This window comes from Salvelinus sp. IW2-2015, linkage group LG3 (genome assembly GCF_002910315.2).
Source record: "Salvelinus sp. IW2-2015 linkage group LG3, ASM291031v2, whole genome shotgun sequence".
In the NCBI taxonomy this organism is placed as follows: domain Eukaryota; kingdom Metazoa; phylum Chordata; class Actinopteri; order Salmoniformes; family Salmonidae; genus Salvelinus; species Salvelinus sp. IW2-2015.
Window position 1 is genome coordinate 19433430 of NC_036840.1, and position 21936 is coordinate 19455365.

At 45.7% G+C, this 21936-nt stretch overlaps 1 protein-coding gene across 1 annotated transcript in view; it reads left to right on the top strand.

The window, feature by feature from the left end:
• The window catches only part of nhsl2 (NHS-like 2), a 164064-nt gene extending 142974 nt beyond the window's left edge, over positions 1-21090 (top strand). Inside the window, 10 exon segments of the mRNA XM_070435048.1 lie at positions 10312-10481; positions 10812-11031; positions 12886-14276; positions 17148-17933; positions 17935-18018; positions 18020-18129; positions 18131-18299; positions 18577-18844; positions 19143-19287; positions 19682-21090. Coding sequence (XP_070291149.1) covers positions 10312-10481; positions 10812-11031; positions 12886-14276; positions 17148-17933; positions 17935-18018; positions 18020-18129; positions 18131-18299; positions 18577-18844; positions 19143-19287; positions 19682-20018 — 3680 coding nt within the window. The 3' untranslated portion in view covers positions 20019-21090.
• The last annotated feature ends 846 nt before the right edge of the window (positions 21091-21936 follow it).

Genomic DNA, 21936 nt, shown 5'->3' on the forward strand with positions numbered 1-21936 from the left:
ATGTTGGGAAGGGTGGTAGGGTTTGCGTGGAATAATAAAGGTATATTCTAAAAAAAGCATAATGTAGTATTAGGTATGAAGTTTATGTATGCATATGTATGGATATGTTACTGTACATGTTATGTACAGTGGGGAGAAAGTATTTGATACACTGAACGATTTTGCAGGTTTTCCTACTAAAAGCATGTAGAGCTCGTATATTTTATCATAGTACACTTCAAACTGTGAGAGAAGGAATCTAAAACAAAAATCCAGAAATCACATTGTATGATTTTTAAGTATTAATTGGCATTTTATTGCATGCAATAAGTATTTGTACATGGAAAAAGCAAATCTTAATATTTGGAGGAAATTAGTTTGCAATTACAGAGTCATACGTTCCTGTAGTTCTTGACACGGTTGCTGGAGTAAACTAATAAACAATAACACTTAGGCTTCTACCTTCAGTTTATACATATTGTACACATTTTACAGACACAATCTATTTTACAATAGTTATATATTTTTTGTTTTTAGTCCTTCCTCTATTTCTGATGTCCATCCAGTTTGATTTCTATTTGTAACTGTGCTATTTCACTTTTTTTTAACCTATATACATTTTAAAGACCCGTATGTTTTACATTGGTTATCTTGTTATTAGTCCCACCCTTCAGCTCCATTCAACCCCTCCCATCTATCTCTTAACACCATCCATTTTGGATTTCTATTTTGCCATATATTTTTCAACTGTGCTGTGATGTTTCACAAAGGTACTGAACCTTTCTATTCTCATAGAATTATAATTATTTTTGCAAAAATAATTATAATATTATTGATTGATTGACTATGGCTTTTCAAATCACACAGTATTGCTATCTGCAGCGTTAGTTCTAGGAAAATGTTGCAATTTTTCAGCCATTCCTGGACCTGTAACCAAAAATGAGCTACATATGGACAGTACCAAAATAAATGATCAAATGACTCTATCTCCTCACAGCAAAATCTGCAGAGCTGGGAAGATTGTATACCCTATATATATAACATTCTATTGGTTGCAAAAATAATTTTGTATAGTGATTTAAATTGGAAATTTAAATCAATTTTTGTGGTAATGCTGCAATTAGTTGCTTGTAATCTTGGGTAGACCAGACATATACATATGTCTGTGTTAGCTGCATGTGTGACGTAACTCCACCAGTCCTATTTATGATATCATTCACTAAGATTATACCTTTTTTAAACATTTCATCGAAAAATAGTTTTTTTTAAATCAATTAGTATATTTGAGTTTAACCACAGTATTTGTGGTATTATTTGTTCTGAAATTGCAACCAACTGACATTGCAACCAACCTTCTAAGGCTTGTTTAAAAAATAGCGATATTTTGGAGATTATTTCCTTTTCAAACAACCGAAAGTGAGCAGTTGTAATCTGAATAAAGGGAAAAAGGCCATTCTTGAACATGGGGTGAGACATTCCTACCAATTTACTAGAGAACCAGTTTGGATTTAAGTATAACTTTTGTATGACTGATGCCTTTAGTGTGAGGTCTAATGCTTTAATATTTAATCATTTCTGCCCTCCGAATTCATATTCGTTATATAAATAGGCCCTTTTAATTTTGACAGGCTTGCCATTCCAAATAAAATTGAATATTTTTTGTTCATATAATTTAAAAAGCAGGTCGCTAGGTGTAGGCAAAACCATACGCAAATAGGTCAACTGTGATTTGACTAAAGAGTTCATCTTGGATGATTTTTCCACAAATAGACAGGTATTTTCCTTTCCATTGTAGCAAGATCTTACTTGTTCAGGATTTAGCATTAGCATGTTTTAGCGTCAATCGTATAGCTTTTAATGGCTTCTATTCTCTAAATATATTGACACATTTCCATACAGGATTTACCTCAGTGTTTTTCCCAAAAGGCTCAGACTTTCCCATCTATGCAAGCTGGCACCCGTGTCTCACTGCGCCATCATTTACGCCTGAGGTACTGACCTGTTGCACCCTCTACAACCACTGTGATTATTATTTGACCCTGCTGGTCATCTATGAACGTTTGAACATCTTGAAGACCAATCTGGCCTTAAATGGCCATGAACTCTTTTAATCTCCACCCGGCACAGCCAGAAAAGGACTGGCCACCACTCAGCGCCTGGTTCCTCTCTAGGTTTCTTCCTAGGTTCCTGCCTTTCTGAGGAGTTTTTCCTAGTCACCGTGCTTCTACATCTGCATTGCTTTCTGTTTGGGGTTTTAGGCTGGGTTTCTGTTCACTTTGTGACATCAGCTGATGTAAAAAGGGCTTTATAAATACATGTGATTGATTGATTGATTGACACTGATCTCACTTGGGGCCAAAGCCAATCCACTGGTACTTTTCAGCTATAATCTGCATAACAATGGCTAACTGTGAACTCTAAAATATTCTCACAAAGCAACGGTTTTGATTACGCAGAGGTTGTGGATTCTTCTCTTCACAAGTCTTCGCTGTCAGCCAGAGTGAAGGAAACACAATTTCCCTAGTATAACATAAGGGTGTATAGACTAGTGCAACACTGGTGTTACAGTCGACAAGCAGCATACTGTAGCCCTATGGGTCCTGGTCAAAAGTAGTGCACCATAGAGGGAATAGGGTGCCATCTGAGATGGAGTCAGTGTTAAGCTGCTGTCCTTGAATCCAACTAACTCACTTTCCTCCAAATCTGCATATTTAGAGACAAACATCTAATCAGTGGTGGGAAAAGTACCCAACTATCATACTTGAGCAAAAGTAAGATACCTTAATAGAAAATGACTCAAGTAAAAGTAAAAGTCACCTAGTAAAATTCTACTGGAGTAAAAGTATATGGTTTAAAATATACTTAAGTATCAAAAGTAAAAGTATAATTCATTTCAAATTCCTAATGTTAAGCAAACCAGATGGCACCATTTACTTGTTTTTTTAATTTACGGAAAGCCATGGGCACACTCCAACATTCAGGCATAATTTACAAACAAAGTATGTGTGTTTAGTGAGTCCGCCAGATCAGAGCCAGTAGGGATGACCAGGGATGTTTGGTTGATAAGGGCATGAATTTGACTATTTTCCTGTCCTGCTAAGCATTCAAAATGTAACGAGTACTTTTGGGTGTCAAGGAAAATTAATGGAGTTTAAAGTACAATATTTTCTTAAGGAATGTAGTGAAGTAAAAGTTGTCAAAAATATAAATTGTAAAGTACAGATACCCCAAAAAACAGCTTAAGTAGTACTTTAAAGTAGTTTTACTTAAGTACTTTACACCACTGCATCTAATTGAGATGAACTTATTTTTAAATATATTTTTCAAAAGACAGTTCTATATTATCTGGCATATAATACTCATCTATAGTTATCTGTGCTCCTTGCAATAACACCATTTTATAAAAACTCTTATTCTGTTATTTCTATATCATGATTAATTAATTCCTACATTTACAGTGGCATACGTGTCTTGCACCTTTTTGCTGCTGGTGTCAACTCACATTAAGAGCAGCCTTGGATGAGAATAGGCACTCTTTTGTGTTTTGTGATGTTGAAAGACTGAGACTGCAGTCTGATAGATGAGGACAGCTTCTTCTACTCCCAATAGCTAGACTAATACATTAAACAGAATCACTGGCATAGATTTTTGTTTTGGATTTTTTGCACCACAAAGCAGATTTATTGTAGCCTGATCCCAGATCTGTTTGTACTCTTGCCAAGTCAATTGCTCATTGTCAAGCCAAATATTTTTTGCCATGCAATCAGAAGCACCTTTATTTGCCAATTACATTTACACATACCCAGAATTTGCCTTGGTGAGAAGGTGACAAGGCATTGACATCGTAACATCGTAACGTATTTGTATTTCTTATGGATCCCCATTAGCTGCAGCCAAGGCAAAATTAAGGCAGTTACACATTACATTACAATACATTCATTACAGAATTCTCAACACACTAAATGTGTGTCCTCAGGCCCATACTCCATTACCACATATCTACAACATAAACAGACCGGCACTCAGGCTAGATTTGAGAAATGAGTGTAATGGCGCAGGTGGAGATGGCTGCTGTTTTACGGGCTCCTAACCAATTGTGCTATTTTGTGTGTTTTTTCACGTGATTTGTAACTTATTTTGTACGAAATGTTTCTGCCAACGTCTCTTATGACTGAAAAGAGCTTCTGGATATCAGAACAGTGATAACTCACCTCGAACTGGACAAATATTTTTTTCTTTTACGAGTCGGACGCGAAGGATTTACTCCATATACCCGACCAGGCCCAAATCCCCTTAAATCACGTGAAGAGAAGACGCAGATACAGGGGACGCAGGTCCGGGTGCCTTGTGAGAATTTGTTGGCGAGTGTGTAACCCGCCTCTACCGTCCGTCCTATTGGCCAACGTGCATCATTGGAGAATAAACTGGATGAGCTCCGTTCCAGACTATTCTACCAACGAGACATTAAAAACTGTAATATCTTATGTTTCACTGAGTCGTGGCTGAACGACGACATAGATAATATACAGTTGGCTGGTTTTTCTGTGCACTGGCAAGACAGAACAGCTGCCTCTGGTAAGACAAGGGATGGCGGTCTGTGTCTTATTGTCAATAACAGCTGGTGCACTAAATCAAATATTAAGGAAGTTTCAAGGTTTTGCTCGCCTAAGGTAGAGCATCTTATCATAAGCTGTAGACCACACTATTTACCAAGAGAGTTTCCATCTATATTTTTCATAGCTGTCTATTTACCACCACAAACCGATGCTGGCACTAAGACCGAACTCAACGAGTTGTATAAAGCCATAAGCAAACAGGAAAATGCTCATCCAGAGGCGGTGCTCCTAGTGGCCGGGGACTTTAATGCATGGAAACTTAAATTAGTTTTACCTAATTTCTACCAGCATGTTACATGTGTAACAAGAGAAGAAAACATTTTCTAGACCACATTTACTCCACACACAGAGACGCATGCCAAGCTCTCCCTCGCCCTGCATTTGGCAAGTCTGACCATAATTCTATCCTTCTGATTCCTGCTTACAAGCAATAACTAAAGTAGGAATTACCAGTGACTCGGTCAGTACGGAAGTGGTCTGATGACACAAATGCTAAGCTACAGGACTGTTTTGCTAGCACAGASTAGAAATATGTTCAGGGACTCATCCGATGGCATTGAGGAGTGTACCACATCAGTCACCAGCTTCATCAATAAGTGCATCGATGAGGTTGTCCCCACTGTGAAAGTACGTACATACCCCAACCAGAAGCCATGGATTACAGGCAACATCGGCACTGAGCTAAAGGGTAGAGCTGCCACTTTCAAGGAGCGGGACTCTAACCCAGACGTTTATAAAAAAATCCTGATATGCCCTCAGACGAACCATCAAACAGGCAAGGCATAAATACAGGACTAAGATTGAATCCTACTACACTGTCTTTGATGCTTGTCGGATGTGGCAGGGCTTGCAAACTATTATGGAAGCCCAGGCGCAAGCTGCCCAGTGAAACAAGCCTACCAGACAAACTAAATTACTTCTATGCGCGCTTCAAGGCAAGCAACACTGAAGCATGCCTGAGAGCACCAGCTGTTCCAGCCGACTGTGTGATCACCCTCGCCGTAGCTGATGTAAGACCTTTAAACAGGTCAACAGACAGTTTACCAGGACGTGAACTCCGAGCATGCGTTGACCAACTGGCAAGTGTCTTCACTGACATTTTCAACCTGTCCCTGGCCGAGCCTGAAATACCTACATGTTTCAAGCAGACCACCATAGTGGCTGCTACTGACCCATAGCACTCATGTCTGTAGCCATGAAGTGGTTTGAAAGGCTGATCATGGCTCACATCAACACCATCATCCCAGAAACCCTAGACCCACTCCAATTTGCATACCGCCCCAACAGATACATAGATGGCACAATCTCTATTGCACTCAACACTGCCCTTTCCCACCTGGACAAAAGGAACACCTATGTGAGAATGCTATTCATTGCCTACAGCTCAGCGTTCAACACCATAGTACCCTCAAAGCGCATCACTAAGGACCCTGGCACAAAACACCTCCCCCTGCAACTGGATCCTGGACATCCTGACGGGCCGCACCCAGGTGCTAAGGGTAGGCAACAACACATCTGCCACACTGATCCTCAACATGGGGGTCCCTRAGGGGTGCGTGCTTAGTCCCCTCCTGTACTCCCTGTTCACCCATGACAGCGTGGTCAAGCACGACTCCAACGCCATCATTAAGTTTGCAGATGACACAACGGTGTCGTCCTTGATCAGGCCTACCACCAACAACGATGAGACAGCCTATAGGGATGAGGTCAGAGACCTGGAAGTGTGTTACCAGGACAAAACCTCTCCCTCAACGTGATCAAAACAAAGGAGATGATCGTGGACTACAGGAAACGGAGGGCCAAGCACGTTCCATTTCTCATTGACAGGGCTGTAGTGGAGCAAGTTGAGAGCTTCAAGTTCCTTGGTGTCTACATCACCAACAAACTATCATGGCCCAAACACACCAAGACAGTTGTGAAGAGGGCATGGCAATGCCTATTCCCCCTCAGGAGACTGAAAAGATTTGGCATGGGTCCTCAGATCCTCAACAGCTGCACCATCAAGAGCATCCTGACTGGTTCCATCACTGCCTGGTATGGCAACTGCTCAGCCTCCGATCGCAAGGTGCTAAAGAGGGTAGTGTGTACAGCCCAGAACATCACTGGGGCCAAGCTCCCTGCCATCCAGGATCTCTATAGCAGGCAGTGTCAGAGGAAGGCCCTACATTTTATCAACATTTCGAATGCGCGACTCAAGCTGGCAGCATTCTGGATCATTGCTACTCTAACTTCCGCGACGCATACAAAGCCCTCCCCCGCCCTCCTTTCGGCAAATCTCCATTTTGTTACTCCCTGCCTATAGACAGAAACTAAAACAGGAAACGTCCGTGCTCAGGTCTGTTCAATGCTGGTCTGACCAATCGGATTCCACGCTTCAAGATTGCTTCGATCAGGTGGACTCGGATATGTTCCGGATAGCCTCAGGCAACAACATTGATGTATACGCTGACTCGGTGAGCGAGTTTATTAGCAAGTGCATRGGTGATGTTGTACCCACGGTGACTATTAAAACCTTCCCTAACCAGAAACCGTGGATTGATGGCAGCATTCGCGCAAAACTGAAAGCGCAAACCACTGCTTTTAAGCATGGCAAGGCGACCGGAACATGACCGAATACAAACAGTGTAGCTATTCCCTCCGCAAGGCAATCAAACAAGCTAAGCGTCAGTATAGAGACAAAGTAGAGTTGCAATTCAACGGCTCAAACACGAGACGTATGTGGCAGGGTCTACAGTCAATCACGGATTACAAAAAGAAAACCAGCCCTGTCGTGGACACRGACGTCTTGCCCCCAGACAAATTAAACAACTTCTTTGCTCGCTTTGAGGACAATACAGTGCCACTGACACGGCCCGCTACCAAAACCTGTGTGCTCTCCTTCACCGTGGACAACGTGAGTAAAACATTTAAATGTGTTAACKCTCACAAGGCTGCCAGCCCAGACGGCATACCGAGCCGTGTCCTCAGAGCATGCGCAGACCAGCTGACTGGTGTGTTTACGAACATATTTAATCAATCCCTATCCAAGTTTGCTGTGCACACATGCTTCAAGAGGGCCACCATTGTTCCTGTTCCCAAGAAAGCTAACTAAGCTAAACGACTATCTGTCATCATGAAGTGCTTGGAGAGACTAGTAGAGGATCATATCACCTCCACCCTACCTGATACTCGAGACCCACTCCAATTTGCTTACCGACCCAATAGGTCCACAAACGACACAATCTCAATCACACTGCACACTATCCTATCCCATCTGGACAAGAGGAATACCTATGTAGGAATGCTGTTCATCGACTACAGCTCAGCATTTAACACCGTAGTACCCTCCAAATTCGTCATTAAGCTCGAGACCCTGGGTCTCGACACCGCCCTGTGCAACTGGGTCCTGGAATTTCTGACGGGCCGCCCCCAGGTGGTGAGGGTAGGAAACAACATCTCCACCCCYCTGATCCTCAACACTGGGGCCCCACAAGTGTGCGTTCTCAGCCCTCTCCTGTACTCCCTGTTCACTCATGACTGCGTGGCCATGCACGCCTCCAACTCAATCAAGTTTGCAGACACTACAGTGGTAGGCTTGATTACCAACAACGACGAGACGGCCTACAGGGAGGAAGTGAGGGCCCTCGGAGTATGATGTCAGGAAAATAACCTCTCACTCAACATCAACAAAACAAAGGAGATGATCGTGGACTTCCGGAAACAGCAGAAGGAGCACCCCCCTATCCACATCGACGGGACAGTAGCGGAGAAGGTGGAACGTTTTAAGTTCCTCGGCGTACACATCACGGACAAACTGAAATGGTCCAGCCACACAGACAGCGTGGTAAAGAAGGCGAACAGCACCTCTTCAACCTCAGGAGGCTGAAGAAATTTGGCTTGTTACCAAAAACACTCACAAACTTTTACAGATGCACAATTGAGAGCTGGCTGTATCACAGCCTGGTACGGCAACTGCTCCACCCTCAACCTTAAGGCTCTCCAGAGGGTAGTGCGTTCTGCATAATGCATCACCGGGGGCAAATTACCTGCCAAGTCTAGGTCCAAAAGGCTTCTGAACAGCTTCTACATACGCACACTTACGCACCCCTAGGTGTGTTGGTAAGGTTAGGTGTGTTGTGTATTTTAGGTGGGCACCTGATTTCCACTTAGATGCACTGTATCCATGTGTGTTTTCTGCTGCACCCTCTCTCTCATCATCTCACCTTTGACATTGCCCCAATGACAGAACAGGTAACTTAAATAAAAGTAGTTAAATAAAGGTTAATTTTAAATTAAATAAAAATAAAAACACAAGCACACACCCGCACATACACACACACACTACCCACTCTCCTACCTGTGATGTCGAGGGATAGCAGGTGAGCGGGGGTGCGTCGTCCCAGGTGCCAACGAGGTTTCTTGTGCGTATGCTGAACAGCTAATCAAATGGCTACCCAGGATTGACCGGTACCCCCTGTATATAGCCTCGTTATTATTATTTTATTGTTGCTCTTTTATTTTTTACTTTACTTTATTTAGTAAATATTTTTTCTTAACTCTTATTTTTCTTAAAACTGCATTGCTGGTTAAGGGCTGGTAAGTAAGCATTTCGTGGCAAGGTCTACACCTGTGTATTCGGCGCATGTGACAAATGAAATTTGATTTCATGACATTGCAGAAAATACAGCGAAACAAGTGAAGTGATGCAATCAAGGAAGTCCTGAATAAGTTCTTACTTAAACTCTCACTCATTCCACATTCACTGGAAGGTTATGACCGGTTCACCTTGAATAGTCCTAAGTTAACTGGGGATGTTACGTTTGATGTTAGATGGCCAAGTTGCCAGATCTGTGTTGCTATAGCCAAACCAGAAGCAGACCTGACAACCACAGGCTCCCAGTAAGTTGGTTAACTATAATCAGTGGGCAGGTCTTCCCTCTTCTGTTAAGGGGGATTTGCTGGGGGCCATTGATGATTGAAGTGGTATCCCATTATCCCCAGGCGACGCATTGCTAGGCAACCCTACACCAGGAGGAAGGCATCCATAATGTCCCAGAGAGCAAGTTCAATCACAACCCCCCCCCCCCCCCCCCCCCCATACTGTCAGAAGAAGTTTGGGGGTGGGACAGGGCTTGGGGGGGAGGCATATGGGGCTGCTGGGGTGAGTGGAGGTTTAGGGGAGTGGAGGAGTGTGTTTTGGGGGAAATTAATGGCTAGGGGGTTGTGTTTGATGAGTTTTAAGGGGGGTGGGTTGTGGAATGGTAATCAGTATGTTTACAATGGCCTGAGGTGGAGTCCTGCAGCTTCGAGAGAAACAGGAGGAGAGGAGGACGGAGTGAGGAAGCAACAAGGGACAAGAAAGAAAGGCAGGAGGAAGTAGAGACAGCAGGTAGAGAGCAACATTGCCAAAGAAAGTGTGAGAAAAATAGAGGGAAACGGGAAAGAGTAGTGAATCAGTGAGTGCTAAAGAATCATTGCAAGAGGTGTACTCTACATTTTGTTCTCTTGTGTCCACTCCTCCAAGCCTCCACTTAGCATGTGGCTAACTAGTGTTCTGCTCCGAACAGACTTCAAGAAGCAGCTAATGGGATGGATGCTCTGCAACTTGACTAACTCCGAGGTTGTTGTGTCTTGTATGTGTGTGTGTTTATGTGCACGCCCGTGTCTGTTGCCGTGTGTGTGCGTGCATGCGTGTACCTGTGTGTGTCTGGTACGATGTGTGTCTGACACCATACGTATGTCTATGCGTTTCTACCAGACTTTGAAGAGCAGCTGTATGACACCAAGCTAACAGGCCAGACGTTCCGCCACCCAACAGCTTCCTCCCAGAGTTCTGACGACACGTCCACCACCCTCAGTCGCTCCCCTGTCTCCCTCAACAACAAGAGACCTGACTTCATCTTCCTGGTAAATATGAACACCTTTATTTGATTTAACTTGTACTTTAATGGACCTTTACTGACCTGTATTTCGTTCTTGTACAAGTTGTAGTTATTCTGATTTTTAGGTACTGGGGTCTATGTATCTGGATATGCTAGCATATTGTTTGATAATGGAAATCCATCTTTTCCATTGGTACGATTCGAAGTCGACTGCTTGATTTCGAACAGAAAATGAGAGTTTCATGTCAATCGGGAAACGTCGCAACACAAATAGTCTCTAGTCTAGGAATCTAAGTCTATCTCCTTCCTTCCCGTCACCCCTCCTCCATAACCTCTCCTCCCTCCTCCTCTTCAGCCGGCGTCTAAGGGGCAGGTGTGTGAGGAGGATGAGACCTCCTCAGTAAGTATCAGTAGGGGTACGGACCCGTCCCCCTCTCCCTCCCCGTCCCCCTGTGGGTCAGATCGCCCTCTAGTGGGGTGGAGCAGCACCTCCCTGGGACCCCCCGTGGCCGAGAAACCTCGTTGGCACCTGGGACGACGCACCCCCGCTCACCTGCTATCCCTCGACATCACAGGTAGGAGAGTGGGTAGTGTGTGTGCTTGTGTTTTTATTTTTATTTCATTTAAAATTAACCTTTATTTAAGTACTTTTATTTAAGCTACCTGTTCTGTCATTGGGGCAATGGCAATGGTGAGATGATGAGAGAGAGGGTGCAGCAGAAAACACACATGGATACAGTGCATCTAAGTGGAAATCAGGTGCCCACCTAAAATACACAACACACCTAACCTTTACCAACACACCTAGGGGTGCGTAAGTGTGCGTATGTAAGCATCACTGCGTACAGAATCTGAATTGTTTATCCTATCTATTTGGTTACATTCTATCTACTCTATTTTCTGTCATCTATTTATGTTTTGTGCGTGTGTGTGTGCGTGCGTGCGTGCGTGCGTTTTTGGTAGTATGCTCTGGTCATCATAGCTGCAGCATTCTGACACTCACCCTCCAAACATCCTCCTGGTTTTGGCATAGCAACTGCTTTGTCATTGGATGCCTCCTCTCCCCCTCCTTTCCCATCCTCCCTTTCCTCTTAATTCTCATCCATCAACAGTAGAGTATCTCACTCTCTTTCAGAACTCTCTCTCACTGCATCTCTCTCTCTCAATCTATTTTTTATTCTTCCCTTGCTCTCTCTCTCTTTTCTCCCCTCACTCTCATTTTCCCAGAATCTTTATTTTGCTCCATCATTCTCCCTGCATCTCTCTCTCGCTCCATCATTCTCCCTGCATCTCTCTCTCGCTCCATCATTCTCCCTGCATCTCTCTCTCGCTCATGCATGCTATCTCTGGCATCTCTCTCTCTCGCATCATCTTCCCTGCATCTCTCTCTCGCTCCATCATTCTCCTGCATCTTTCTCGCTGCCATCATTCTCCTGCATCTCTCTCTCTCTCTCGCTCCATCATTCCTCCTGCATCTCTCTCTCTCGCTCTCATCATTTCTCCCTGCATCTCTCTCTCGCTCCATCATTCTCCTGCATTCTCTCTCTCGCTCCATCATTCTCCTGCATCTCTCTCTGTCTCTCTCTGTCTCTCTGTCTATATTCTCTGTGTCTCTCTCTGTCTCTGTCTCTCTGTCTCTGTTCTATCTGTGTCTCTGTCTCTCTGTCTCTCTGTCTCTCTGTCTCTCTGTCTCTCTGTCTCTTCATCTGTCTCTGTCTCTCTCTGTGTCTCTCTGTGTCTCTCTCTCTATGTGTGTCTCTCTCTCTCTGTATCTCTCTCTGTGTCTCTCTCTCTCTCTCTCTCTGTGTCTCTCTCTGTGTGTGTGTGTCGCTGAGTTAGGTGTGTTGAGACTAGCTTGGTAAGGTTAGGTGTGTTGAGACTAGCTTGGTAAGGTTAGGTGTGTTGTGTATTTTAGGTGGGCACCTGATTTCCAGTTAGATGCACTGTATCCATGTATGTTTTCTGCTGCACCCTCTCTCTCTCATCATCTTGCCATTGCCCCAATGACAGAACAGGTAGCTGTTGCCATGGCAATGCCCAGCTCTTCCTTCATTCCACTCCTCTATCCGAAAAAAGCTGCAGAGGGAAAGGGAGAAAACGAGAGATGGCGAGAGAAATGAGGGAAGGAGAGAAATTGGTAGAGTGGAATATATATTACAGAGAGAGTTGTTTTTCTCCTCCTTGCACTATTTTCATGAATGAATGTAAAGAAAGCAGACGAGACCTGAGATGACTGTGTAGAAGGTAATGAGTTACCCAGTGTCTTTAAACTTCAAATATGGTTTCATTCTTAATGTAGGCAAGCGCAGGAAAACATTATTCTGATGTTAAGTGAGTCAGTATGCCTCCTCATTATCAACGAGACAACCTCTATTTTTGTCCAGGAGTATCTCAATAGTCTCTCTCTCTCTCTCTCTCTCTCTCCCTAGGTGAGGGTAAACTCTTGGGCGTAGACCTCCTCCAGGGATCCTGTTCCCCCTCTCCGTCCCTGGGCTGTGGTGGAGGAGGCCAGCCCCGGTCTCTGGAGCCTGTCACAGACACCCCTGTCCAGCACATACCCCTGAGGAAGACCCATAGTGACCTGGACCCCAGCCTCAGCCTTCCCCAGTCCCCCAGGAACCCCCTTCCTACCCTGGGCACCATGGACCACTCTGCCGCCCTCCTCTGCTCCAACTCCCCCTCTCAGTCCTGGAACGGCCCCAAGGGCTCCACCTTCTCCCCGGGAGCCTGGAACGAGGCCTATAGTTATAGTTTAGCTCCAAGTCCGCTGGGGAAGGGACCGGCGACCCTGCCCAAGGGACCAAGGATGGTTGGGGGGCAGGGTGGGGAGTTGATGTGCCCCTCTCATACCAGTTTGGGACTCTCTGTGAGCTCGGGGTCGCAGTCTCACTCTAGTTCGTTCACGTCAATATCAGAACCTTCCGGACACAGGCACCCAGGCACCATAGGGATGATGATGGGGAGGCGGAGCGAGACAGAGGGGGCGGCATCTAGCCCCACTGACGAACGGAGCGGTTCGGAGAGAGGGATGGGAGGAGGAGGAGAGAGAAGGGAGAGGTCGGCGCGATCTGTCGCCGCCGCCAATGCATTTAAGTTCCGCGAGCGTTCTCTTTCCACGCCGACGGATTCCGGCTCGTTCTGCTCCACGGATAACATCTGCGGCGGGATGTACGGCGTCGGCGGACTACCTGGAGCCGGTAATGGGACAAACGGGAATGGTGGCAGCGTTTTAACAGAGATGCACCACCCCCACCACCATTACCCTGGCGGCGAGGGGGGTGAGAGGGGCGAGAGCTACGCCCTCTTCTACCCCAGTGGGAGCTCCGAGGATGGGAGCAACAGCATTGACAACGTCTCCGTAACTGACGGCAACTTCCCCCCGGGAGGTCGCCTACGGTTACGTTCTCGCTCCATCTCGCTGAAGAAGTCCAAACGCAAACCCCCTCCGCCTGTCCGGAGCGTCTCGCTCGTGAAGAATTTAGGGGGCGCCGAGGGGCGCGTGCATGGCCACAACGGAGGGCACTACCGGGACGGGCGCCCCAAATCCCTCCACATCCCCCGGGACCACCTCCAGGACTTCCAGCCAGACTTCCTCCTACCCTCCTCCTCCTCCTCCCTCTCCAAGCCCGATCTGGAGGAGCCTGAGCTGGGCCACGGCGGCGTGGACGGACCCCCTAGCCTCGAGGTCCACGGACCAGACACAACAGAGCTGTCCTTCCCAGCCCACTGGCAGCTGGAGGAGTGGAAAGCTTCTGACCCCTACAGGTCGTTGTCTGGGTCTAGTACAGCCACGGGGACGACTGTTATAGAGTGCATGAAGGTAAGAGAGTCTCCTATACACAAAGGGCCCTATTCAGACTTGAGATACGTTGACTAACATGAAGTCAAATGTTGACTGAAGTCCATGTTAAGTCTACTTATCTCAAGTGTGAATAGGGCCATTAGCACTTCCCTTAGTCACAGATTTTTGGTATTTRGCTGTTTGTACTGTCTATATCAGGCCTGGGCAAAGGGTGTCCCGGGGAGCCGTATGCGGCCCGCGACCTGATTCAATACGGCCCGCGGAATCATGCTCAGATCACATAAAGAATTTGCGATTTTGTAAAGTTTTGAAAAACGTATTTGTTATTCAAATTAAAATGCCCAATGAATACTCGCCTTTGTGTAATGATTTAACTCCCACCGCTTGTGGGACATTTATTTTGAAGGCACGTATAAATAACTGCAGGCTGCCACACACGTCACAGTTACAAATAGTAGCTAGCTAGAAATTGCTCAAAAATGAGTTTTTGTAGACAATGAATGTAGGGTGTTCCAGCAAGAGTGGACATCGAAATATTTATTTATCGAGGTATCAGGGAAAGCTGTGTGCTTTGTGTTCAAAGAGAGCATCGCTGTCTTGAAAGACTACAACTTGTCCCTACACCTCCAGACGGAGCATGCAGAGAAATATAGGTATATGTCTTCTGAGCAGAGGGCAAGTGCATTGAAAGAGTTGCTTTCTCAGTTGCGAAAGCAGCACGGACTTTTCACAAAACTGCATTCGACGGTATCGCGAGAGCTCGCTATGTACTGTCCCACGAAAGTGCTGAACATAGCAAGCCATTCGCTGAGGGCGAATTCATTAAAGAGTGRTTAATTGGATCTGCAGCAATACTTTGCCCCGACAAGGAAGAGCTGTTTGAAAATGTTTCCCTGTCAAGACGAACAGTGGTACGGCGGGTTGAGGACATCGCAGAGAATATGGAACAACAGTTGAAAGACAAGGTAAAGGATTTCACCTATTTCTCCTTGGCCCCTGGATGAGAGCAGTGATGCACGTGACACGYCACAGTTGTTGATATTCTTACGAGGTCATAACCCCAGACTTTGAAATGACAGGGGAGCTTGCTTCAGTCCAGTCAATGAAGAGCACAACCACAGGGAAAGTTTTATTGGAGGTTAGTAAGTGTGTGACAAAGCTGAGTTTTGAAAAGTTATCCAGTGTGACCACTGATGGGTGCCCAAACTTGACAGGAAAAAACGTTGGCCTTTTGAAAAGGATACAGAATCAAGTAGCTGAGCGGACCCAGATCAGAAAATAATTTTGCTGCATTGCGTTATTCATCAGGAGGTGCTCTGTAAATGTGTTCTGAAAATGAGCCGTGTTGTGGATACAGTCACTAAAGTGGTAAACTTCATAAGAGCAAAATCTTAAACCACAGGCGGTTTGTCTCACTGTTGGGAGACAGAGTCGAGTCATGCAGATCTCCCCTACCACACAAACTTGAGATGGCTGAGTTTGAGGAAGGTACTTAAAAGGGTATGGGACCATTTGTTTTGCAAATGAAAGGAAAATATGTGGATTTACCTCAACTGCAAGATAAAGAATGGTTGGCTGATTTTGCCTTCACCGTAGACATCATCGCCCTCATGAATGAACTGAATTTCAAACTACAAGGGAAGAGCCTTTTTGCACATCAGATGTACAGCCTTGTCAAAGCCTTCAAGAGAAAATGACTCCTCCTGACCCGCCAAGTAGAAGGCAACAATCTCACCCACCTTCCGACACTACTAGTCTGTTCCTTATCAGATGACCAGTGGGAGAAGTATACATCGCTGGTGCGTGCTTTGAACGGTGAGTTTTTTTCTTGTTGTTTTGTGAGTTTTCTTGTCGTTTTGAGGATTTCAAAGTGTTGGAAAATAACATGCTGTTGGTTTCCTCTCCTTTCACCTTCAATGTGGATAACGCTCCCACTGACCTGCAACTTGAGCTTATCGATCTTCAGTCTGATGCAATGGTTGGATAACTATTCGAAACAATGTCACTGACGAGGTTCTACGCATCTCTCGATGAACAAAACTTTCCAAAGACTAGGAGTCATGCTCAGAAGATGTTTGTACTGTTTGGGTCAACTTATGTATGTGAACAGACATTTTCAGTGATGAAATTTAACAAGTCAAGGTACAAATAATCTCTTACTGACTCTCACCTCTCAGCAACCCTGCACATAGCGACGTCAGAAACTATACCGGACTTCACTGCTCTAGTCAATGCCCAGAGACTTCACTCCTCACACTGATTGAGTAGTTTAAATGTAATGTTGAGCTCTCTCTCTTTCTWGCGTTTTTGTGCATACCTGTTAACAAGAGCTCTGTCCGTGGTGCTGAATGCACAGTGTACTTTTCCCTCCGTGTAGTTCATTGCGTGTTTAATAATGAAAATACCTACCAAAAGGAAAACATTGATGTGGTTTATTTCTGTGCATGTTAAATAAGTAGCATATCTGGTCGTGATTTACAGTCTATATATATTTGTCAACACAGTCATACACATGATGTATAATCCTGTAATATGATTCTGGCCCGACATATTCTTATGTGGACCTCCATGTAAAATAATTACCCAGGCCTGGTCTATATTGTGTAATGCAGCCTTGCCCAAACCTCTTCCTGAAAATCTACAGTCCTGTAGGTTTTCAGTCCAACCCTAACCCCTAACATACCTGATTCATCTAGTTAAGGCCTTGGTGAGCAGCTAATAAGTGGACTGAAAACCTACTGGACACTAGTTCTCTAGAAAGAGGGTTGGGCAGCCCTGGTTTAATGTAGGATTTTTTCTGATGTATGACCAGGAAGATGATTTTCATGTTTTTAACCATTAATGTCTAATACATTTCATCTAATCACATTTAATTGAATCTAATCTAAGGTTCGGGGCAGCTCCGAGTCTCTCCTGGACTCCCCCTCCACCTCCAGAGCCACCTCCCCCTCCCTGCTCTCCATTGAGGCAGAGTCGACCAAAGCTTCCTCCCCCTTCAAGCCACCAGGACTCATGTCCCCCTCCAGCGGCTACTCTAGCCAGTCAGAAACTCCGACGCCCATTACSCCCTCCAACCAGGTGGCAGGAACACTAACAGGGCCCGCCTGCACGTTGGGGTGTAAGATGCGCCCCAAAATCCCAGAGAGGAAGTCTTCGTTGCCAGCTACATCACCACGGGACCCTGCCGCCCGATCGAGGCTGTCTTTCGAGATGCCGGTTAACGCTCATCTGGATTTGTCCTCCATCAAACCAAAACAGAAGGCCAGCCGGCGCCATTCTGACACGTCCACCGCCACTAAGCCCGGTAAACTGAGTGCCGGCAGCCAATCAACTCTCCCAGTGGTGACCACGAACGAGCTCCGGAACATCCGCCTGCGTTCTGTCTCCCGTACCGACCTGGAGGACTGCCTCGATGGAGCCTCTAATGACATCATTGAGGAGGAGCAGGGTCGCGACCTTTCCCCCCCGCCTGTCACCCCCGGTTGCACTCCCGGCCCCCTCGTTGCCCCCAAACCCAAACCCCCTGTGGCCTTCAAGCCCCCATTACCCAAACGCCCCCTCAACATCCTCCTCAAGTCCCCCTCTCTCCTCCCCGTCGCCTTCCGACTCCCCCCCTGCCTCCCCTGTTAACCTCCCCGGCCCATGCCTAACCCCAGCATCTACATGGTAGTAGGTAAGGAAGCCCAAGCTGAAGAAAGGCCTTCCCCACACCCCCACCAGTCCCTTTAGACCCCAGGAACATCCCCAAACCTTCCCCCTCCTACTACCCCCAGAAGCCTCTACGATGCCCCCTCCTTCCCCACACCCAGTCCCTGTACATCTGCCCTCTCTCCCCCTGCCCCCAGCCCCTCCTGAGGATCCCTCCATGGAGCGGAGTTCAACCCTGACTTGGAGCTCCGTCTTGGGCCTGAGGAATGGAGGGTCTCTCCCTCTCTCACTGCGTAAGCCAGGAAGTGCTGGAGACTCAAGGATAAGAGCACGTCTCTGACAGCAGGACTGACCATATCCTTCTGGCTCTGAATTGGACAAGAAGAACCCAAGGTAGGCCAGCTGAATGGGTTAGGGTTCAATGAATGCCAATGCTTTTGTTCTGTGATCCAGTTTAGAGAGAGAGAATTGACTCTCTCTCTCTCTCTCTGCTCTCTCTCTCTCTCTCTCTCTCTTCCTCCTCTCTCTCTCTCTCTCTCTCTCTCTCTTCTCTCTCTCTCTCTCTCTCTCTCTCATATATACAGTATATTGTCTGCATGTATTTACTTGCTACATAGCACATTGTCCTTTGGTTATCATGTACACTACTAATAACAAATCTCTCCCCAAGGTTCCTCCGCCGGTTCCAAAGAAGCCCAACGTCCTGCTTCTCCCCTCCAACGGTACCACCGACAGACAGGGAACACAGACAGACAGCCCTGCCGCTCTCCGCTCTCCCGTTGGAGCGTTCCCACCAGAAGAGATTCCCGGGAAAGAGGAAAACCAGGAAAATTACCTGGGAATAGGAACGGATGAGGAAAGCTCCATGGAGTCTTCATTACAGGACTCTTCTTTTACAGATGTGGAGGGGAGGCTCAGCATTACAGAGACAGGCAGAAGTATGTTTACAATGTTACGGTGGAGAATTAATCAATGAAAATCAATTTAGCTGGAATTCAGATCCTGTCAGGAGTGAAAGTGTCACAGTGTAAAACTTCCTTTCCAGTTTCACTTCAATCGTAGTTGAAATGTAAGTGGTTACCATCGCAATTGAAAAACCATAACTACCCGTATTGTTTTGATTGGTCATTGTTAATTGTTTTCTTCATTTATTGACTGATTATTCATTGATAGAAATGTTTCTTGTTTTCATTGGTCAGTCGTTAGAGAGTAACTGGCCAATCATATTGTTTCCAGGTGATGACGCGGAGAGCGTTGAGGAGAGCAGTTCGGTCGTTAGTGACAAGACGGAGCTCCACATCACAGAGGAAATGGATGATGATGTCAGAGGACACACACCTACCACACACACCACAGAGGACCTGTTCACCAAAATACACAGGTGTGCCAATACACACACACGCACGCACACACACACACATTGGTTTTACTATCCTTATGGGGACCAAACAATTAATTCCCATTAAAAAAATTATTTTCCGTAAGCCTTAACCTAACCTTAACCCTCACCCTAAAACTTAACTTAACCCTAAATATAAATATAACCCTAATTCTAACACTAAACCTAAGCGCTAAGCCTGAAAAGCCTTTTTCCTTGTGGGGACCGAAATGTCCCCACTGGTCCGAATGTTACTTGTTTTACTATCCATGTCAGGACTTCTGTTTCCCACAAGGAAAGTAAAACCAAACGCCACAAACACCAAGGACAGTTACGCGAAATAAAAAAATTCTAATGCGTTTAACATCTCTTTTCTTCTCTTCTCTCCTCCCTACAGGTCAAAAAGGAAAGTCCTGGGCCGTAAGGAACCAGGGGACTCGTTTGGCAGCCGCCAGAGTCTGGTCTCCCCYGTGAAGCACAGCACCAGTGGTGGTGACCTCCGAACCCTGACCCTGGGCTCGACCCCGCGCTCCACCTCGCGGAACGACAACTTCATGGCCCTGCTCCAAAAGAAGGGCAGCAAGTCCAGCACGGGAGGGGCCAGAGTCTCTGCCATGGAACTCCTCAAGAGCACAAACCCCCTCGCGCGACGCGTCACAGAATTCTCGACCTCAGCGGACGGAGGGGATATGACCACCGGGAATCATGGAACCAGACTGCCTCAGGACCAATGAGAGTCTGAACCATGGAATGTTTTTAAACCACTTGTCCCAGGTCATTCTCCCTATCTCTCTCTCTCTCTCTCTCTCTCTCTCTCTCTCTCTCTCTCTCTCTCTCTCTCTCTCTCTCTCACATATACTTACTGTAGCCTTACCACGACTAAGAGATCTCCTGAGAAACTAGAGGTTGAATCTAGTTATAGATAACCCCTTTTCGATCGGACTATTGATGGAAGAAGGAACGTCCAACCAGACCACTCAACCACTGATTGACCTTTTCATGAACGTTTATTAACTGCTCAATGGCTGGTCACGATGGTCATCAAAGGAGTTTTGTTTTTAACGCCGTCCATTCCATCATTAAGGGGTATTATTTTTGGAGGTCTCCTTCAGTCTAAAGGAGAAAATGAGCAGTTTTAATGTCATGCTTAAACACATTCTTTCGCTCGTGTTTTTTACTTTGCTGTGTGACTGACAGTGGAGGAGAGAGAGAGCGAGAGAAATTATACTAGGGAAAGATTGATTGGATAATAGCCGATCTGGGAGTCTGACTGTATGACTCTCAATGATCTTTGTGGAATTGAATGAATCTGAAATATCCATGGAAACACCACCAGTAGTATATACCGTATATGGTCCATGCAAAGAATCATCAATATCTAAACAGACAGATTACAGGCCTACTGAATAGACTGGGTACATCGCAGGCCTATGCTTGATGGTGACGGATGCCACACTAGTCTTTTGAAGACATGGTGTGAGTGTGTGTCGTATTTTCGGTCCCTCACACACAAAAAAAAAACTACAACGGTTTCAATCGAAAACATTCCACGGGAAGATTGACAGTTGGACATGGTACCAAGCCCCCGCCCCTTTATGTTTGAATCAAAGCACTTTGGCGACTGCATACAGAGGTAGCTTACAACAACGAGGAAAACAACAATGCCTGTGTCATCCCTGTTATTCGTTTGTTTATGTTTCTCTTTTCATACGAGATAGAAGGCCATATAAATGTTTTCTCAGATTGTAATTAACCTGTACAAAGATATACATACATACCGTATAAACTGAAATATATCCGCTTGAACTGTTCTAACAGACTATGGAGAGCCACAGTGTACAGTAGTACTACTAACAGTAGTAGTACAATAGTACTACAGTAGTACTAACAGTAGTACTAACAGTAATAGGACAGAAGTACTACAGTAGTACTAACAGTAGTAGTACAGTACTACTACAGTACTACTACAGTAGTACTAACAGTAATAGTACTACAGTAGTACTAACAGTAGTAATCTACTATGTGATACACCTCACAGCACACAACAGGATCAAACCAACTGAACTGAAGGAGCAACGCCATGGAACACAAGCCCACAAACCCTTACCCACGGATCTCCCCACACTGCCGCCAGTATGTGTGTACTTGCGTGTGTGTGTGTGTATACAGGAAATGATAACCAAACACAGCAAGGGATGTGTGAAAGATGGAGGGCACAGAATTGAACCCTGTGGATCTTTCTTAACAGAGAGTATGATACAGGGTTGGGTTTATTTAACAGGGTTTAGACTGGTTTCTGTTAGGACCAAAGGACTGCCATAAACAGACAAGTGGAGACGTGTGTGTGTGTGTGTGTGTGTGTGTGTGTGTGTGTGTGTGTGTGTGTGTGTGTGTGTTGTGTGTGTGTGTTGTGTGTGTGTGTGTGTGTGTGTGTGTGTGTGTGGTGTGGTGTGTGTGTGTGTGTGTGTGTGTGTGGAGACAAGGGCTTCATTTATCCGCCCTAAGGAGAGGATTAAGTGGTCTGAATCATGTGGCTGTAGTCTTTGGAGTTTTCCGTGACGTTTTGGAACTGAGAGGGGATTCTGGACCTGAGGGGGTTCCGGAACTGTGATTAGAACTCACTTTTCTAACAACCATCACAAAACAAACAGA